Genomic DNA, 4,169 nt, shown 5'->3' on the forward strand with positions numbered 1-4,169 from the left:
CACGTTCCAGGAGCCTCCAGCCTTCCAGGGACCGGCCCACCTCTGGACGCCGCCGCTCTACATCGACCTTACTGGCGACGAGGACGACAACGGCGACGCGTGAGGAGACGGCGACGGGCACGGCAGCAGCGCGCGGGGCGGTGCTTTTCTTTTGTTTTTTTATGTTAATTATGTTTATGTTAAGAACAGTGGAACGGGCCGTTCTGCGCCTGTGAAGACTGTTTAATTATGTTTTTATGTTTGCGTTTATTTTTATTTTTGGCATTTCTTTTAGTTTTTGCGATTTTTTTATATCACGTAAATCCCACATGATATGGGGTGCGGCCGTCCATTGGACGCACCGACACCGCAACGGGCCCAAGCGGACATGGGCGATCCCATTGCCGCCCAAACCAACGAAAGAGATCAAAACGGACGTCCGTTTGGGGTTGTGCGAGTTAGCTCTTATTTTTCCAAAGTCTGTCATGTTAAACTGCAGTTGCATCGTTCTTATCTGAATAAAACTGTTTGTGTTAAAAAGAAAGGCTGACTTGCAGGCCCTCCGCGGCTTTCTAGAATCTCCAAAAGCTCCTCTTCCTTTTCGCCGGATCTTCTTGTGCACATCATCGCATATCCCAAAGCAGAAACGCAAAAGAAACCAGCAATCCAAGCACGCGGCTGGTGCGAAGTAGCCAAGGACCAACGAAGGGGGAGGGAGTTGACGATGGGGCAGTGCGGATGCTTCGGGGCGGCGCAGAAGGAGCAGCGGGCGGAGGCCGACCGCCTCGAGGCGCAGGAGGCCCGCGCAAGGGCCGCCGAGGCCGCCCAGAAGAGGTAACCGCCGCCTTCTGCTCCAAGGATCTCAAATCCTGATCCTAGTTTGTTGGTTCGAACTCATCGCGCCGATCAGGTAGGTTTGGTTGTTGGATAGTAGGAGCGAAGAATTCGGCCGTTCAACGCGGTATAATCCCGACGATGCTCCGTGTCGCCCTGGTTTCTTGGTGGGATGCCCTGATTCTTGCCGGATTGGGTTCAGGGTTTATCGGATCGGATCGGTTTCGAGACTGCCAGAGTTCACCAGGTTGGATCGAAATGTTTTCCCTGAAGCAATTCATGGAACCGGATGGAGTTGGCCCCTTCTTGAATCGCACCGCACTACTCAGACATTTCTTGTCCAAAAATGGCGTGCTCTCTTCTACTCGTTTATTTTTAGAGCCAGACGATGTCTTGCGCAGACAGCTGCTGGAGGAAGGATAGACGGGTTAGGAATAAGCGGAGGCAGGCTGTAAGACAATTTGCTGAATGGCAACGTTCCTGCAGAGCTTGCGGAGCTGAATTCCTGCTCTGTCCTGTACTGAATTAGTTGGTCTGCATCATTGATACAACTGCATGGCCATGTACACTATCTGGCTACATTCCTTTTGAGATAGGCCGAATTCTTCCCAAATATTGATGCTAGGCCTGTCTATAAAATGTACTCACTGGAACTCTGCCTCTGTCTTTGCGATGCTGTATTATGTATGTAACAACAGCCTGTCTGGACAAATTCCATTTTCTTGTCCAGTATGCAGAGAATCCTAACCTCTCTTTGTTCTCTTGTTATCTACTCCCTCCGATCCAAAATAATTGTCGCAATTTTGAACTGGAGTTAGTTCAAAACTGCGACACTTATTATGGATCGGAGGTAGTACAACAATGGCCTCACTGGAGGAAACTTACCATCAGCACTTACTGATCTTTGTTTTCTGTACTACCTTGACTTCTCAAGCAATGGTTCCTATGATGACATCATTGTGGTATCTGCAATTTATCTGTCTTCAAATTTTCAGACTGCTCTATCAACCACATCGGCATGTACACTTAACAGATTGTACTGCAACAAGTGTTTTTCCACTCATTGTACTTATCATAAGGCGGTTCAACCATCTCATTGAAGTCTTAAGAGTAGCAATTATATGTGTCTGACCATTCAGATTCCAAGCCGCTCCGATTGTTCAAACATTCTGCTGACTAATTCCATCTTTGGCTCTTCATCTCCTCCTGGAGTTGTGATTCTGGTTTGTCACAACCTGTTCCAGAAATCACCTATTGTTTTGTAAAATGATTGTGCTGGATACTGCAACTAATTTCAGAAGATGTATTTCCAGATCTGGTTCTAGATTTAAGTTGGATTGATTAGGTATAATTGGATTATCAGAATTGTGTGGTAATGCAAAGGTTCCATTCTCCTTGTGTACTTTCTGCTTGTGAATAAAGTTCAGGATGCAGCCGTCAAGTATAAATGTTCAAGATTTCTGGGTTTTTCTATCAGAAAAAACTTTGTTTGGTTTTATTATGGTATAGTATGCTTGTTTGTGTTGGTCAACGGTTGCTTTCGAGTCATTACTGTTGTTGTTGAAATGAATAAGTTCGTTTTTCAGGAAGTTTATGTCATGCAATATCTTGTTCTGTTTAGATCATGCACTTACATCACTTAACAACATCTACCAGTTCATTTGGTCTTTCAGTTTACAGACGTATTTCTTTCCAACATCTATGTGCGGTACATCAGCTTCAGACCCCCTCCCCCTCCCTTACCGCCATGTATTTTTTCTTATGTTTGTATAATGATTCTTTTATAGCTTACATCAGATATGTTGATAAGCTCCAATGGTGTCTGTTGTCAATCAAAGTCCTATTACAACTTTGGACTCTTCATACTTTATTAACTCAACCTGAAGTAGCGTGGTCACAATTTAGTTTTTTTAACCTTCAGGCAGCAGGAATATGAAAAGTCAGCTGCTGGACGAGCAGCACGAGCACAGATTAAAGCTATGAAGGAGGCCAAGACATCATCAAACCAAGGAGAGCCGGTTCTGAAGGTATTTTATCCTACTTAAGTAGTGACTATGTGTCTACGTTGGACCTAAAGTTTAACCTTGTGAGATTCATTTCTCTGTTGGATACTTATCTTCTGAGCTTTTGATTGTACAGTGGCAGATGGGGTAAATCATCGTATGTGCCCTTGCAACCTTCAGCGTGTAAGTATGAATACTCACTGAATCATACTCAGGGTCTTCCATTTCCTATGTGATTGTGTTATCTGGTAGTGTAAACAGATGAAAAACTGTACTGTTAAGTAGCCACCGCCTGTCTAAGTCTAAGTAGGATAGGTTTTCATTTTTCGGATGTTTAACTATTCTGAAGGAACATAAATGAACACTGCAGATAAGAAATGCATTATAATGGTCAGAGTTTCGTTCTTCATTATAATTTCCAATCTCTTTTCTTCTTATAAGGGGCCCAATATGAGGAACAGAAGAGACCGGCTTCATTTCCGCATACTTCTTTTGTAAAGTCTGTAATGAGAAGTGCTACTGCAGTGTTTGATTTCGTGAACTATCAGAAAGTATGAAGTGAAAATTGATGACGGGGATATAATTTCGAACAAAACTTCAATTGTGACTTCTTATTTGTTTTATTCTATGATCACCATAGTTCTACTCTGGTGCACGTTATTTTGATTGGTGTTGGGCCTTGTCTTGACACTTTTCTTCCGTGCCCTTTTCAGGTTGTTGATGGTGCGCGGAAGCTTGTTTTCTTTTGATCACGCGATGCAGTTTGGTCACCTAACTCATTTGTGATTTTTATCAGTGAAATGTACATCCTTTTAGTCACTGCTATACACGCTTATTCAGAGAGAGTGTATGTATTGCCCAATTTGTCTTCTAGAAGTGTGTGGCGTGTTACTGTACATTCTATAGACAGTGGTGGTTGTCTGGCAAAGTAGGTATTTTGCTTACACTTCTTTGTACAAAGCTACTGGAGCATGATACCTGCAACTATCCAGTGGGTTTGCAAAAGTCGTGGAGATGTTCTTGTTGCATTGAAAGTGTTCACTCTGCATTTGGAAGTGTTCACTCTATGAGAAGATGGAAGAAAGGGAAGGATTATTCACGTGCAGTAAGCTAGGTACAATCCTGTAGAGTGGCATTATCTTGAAGCGATCTTGTTGCAGCAAGGCTTTAGCATCAATTTTGTTTGCGTCATTAATTTTTTTTGAAACCGATGAAAAAGATTTGCCCGGCATATTAATTAGGAGAGAATAGAGTTTGAGTTAGGAAACACATACATCGAGATTATTCTCCCAACAAAATGACCCTAATTTCTCTGCACCTGTTGTGACCCAAAACTTCATTTTGTCGATGACC

General features: G+C 43.2%; 1 protein-coding gene across 2 annotated transcripts; it reads left to right on the forward strand.

Annotated features, from left to right (window-relative positions):
* The first annotated feature begins 524 nt into the window (after window positions 1-524).
* On the forward strand, window positions 525-3,844 carry LOC119307953. Of its 2 annotated transcripts, none has more exons than XM_037584053.1 (4): window positions 525-813; window positions 2,735-2,840; window positions 2,953-3,003; window positions 3,530-3,844. In XM_037584053.1, the coding sequence occupies exons 1-3, from the start codon at window positions 704-706 to the stop codon at window positions 2,965-2,967; spliced, it is 231 nt and encodes a 76-aa protein (XP_037439950.1). In that variant the 5' UTR covers window positions 525-703; the 3' UTR covers window positions 2,968-3,003; window positions 3,530-3,844. The 2 variants fall into 2 exon arrangements, with proteins under 2 accessions (XP_037439950.1, XP_037439949.1); XM_037584052.1 differs by having other exon boundaries at window positions 529-813; window positions 2,953-2,999.
* The last annotated feature ends 325 nt before the right edge of the window (window positions 3,845-4,169 follow it).

The sequence above is a fragment of the Triticum dicoccoides genome, chromosome 5B, assembly GCF_002162155.2.
Source record: "Triticum dicoccoides isolate Atlit2015 ecotype Zavitan chromosome 5B, WEW_v2.0, whole genome shotgun sequence".
In the NCBI taxonomy this organism is placed as follows: Eukaryota; Viridiplantae; Streptophyta; class Magnoliopsida; order Poales; family Poaceae; genus Triticum; species Triticum dicoccoides.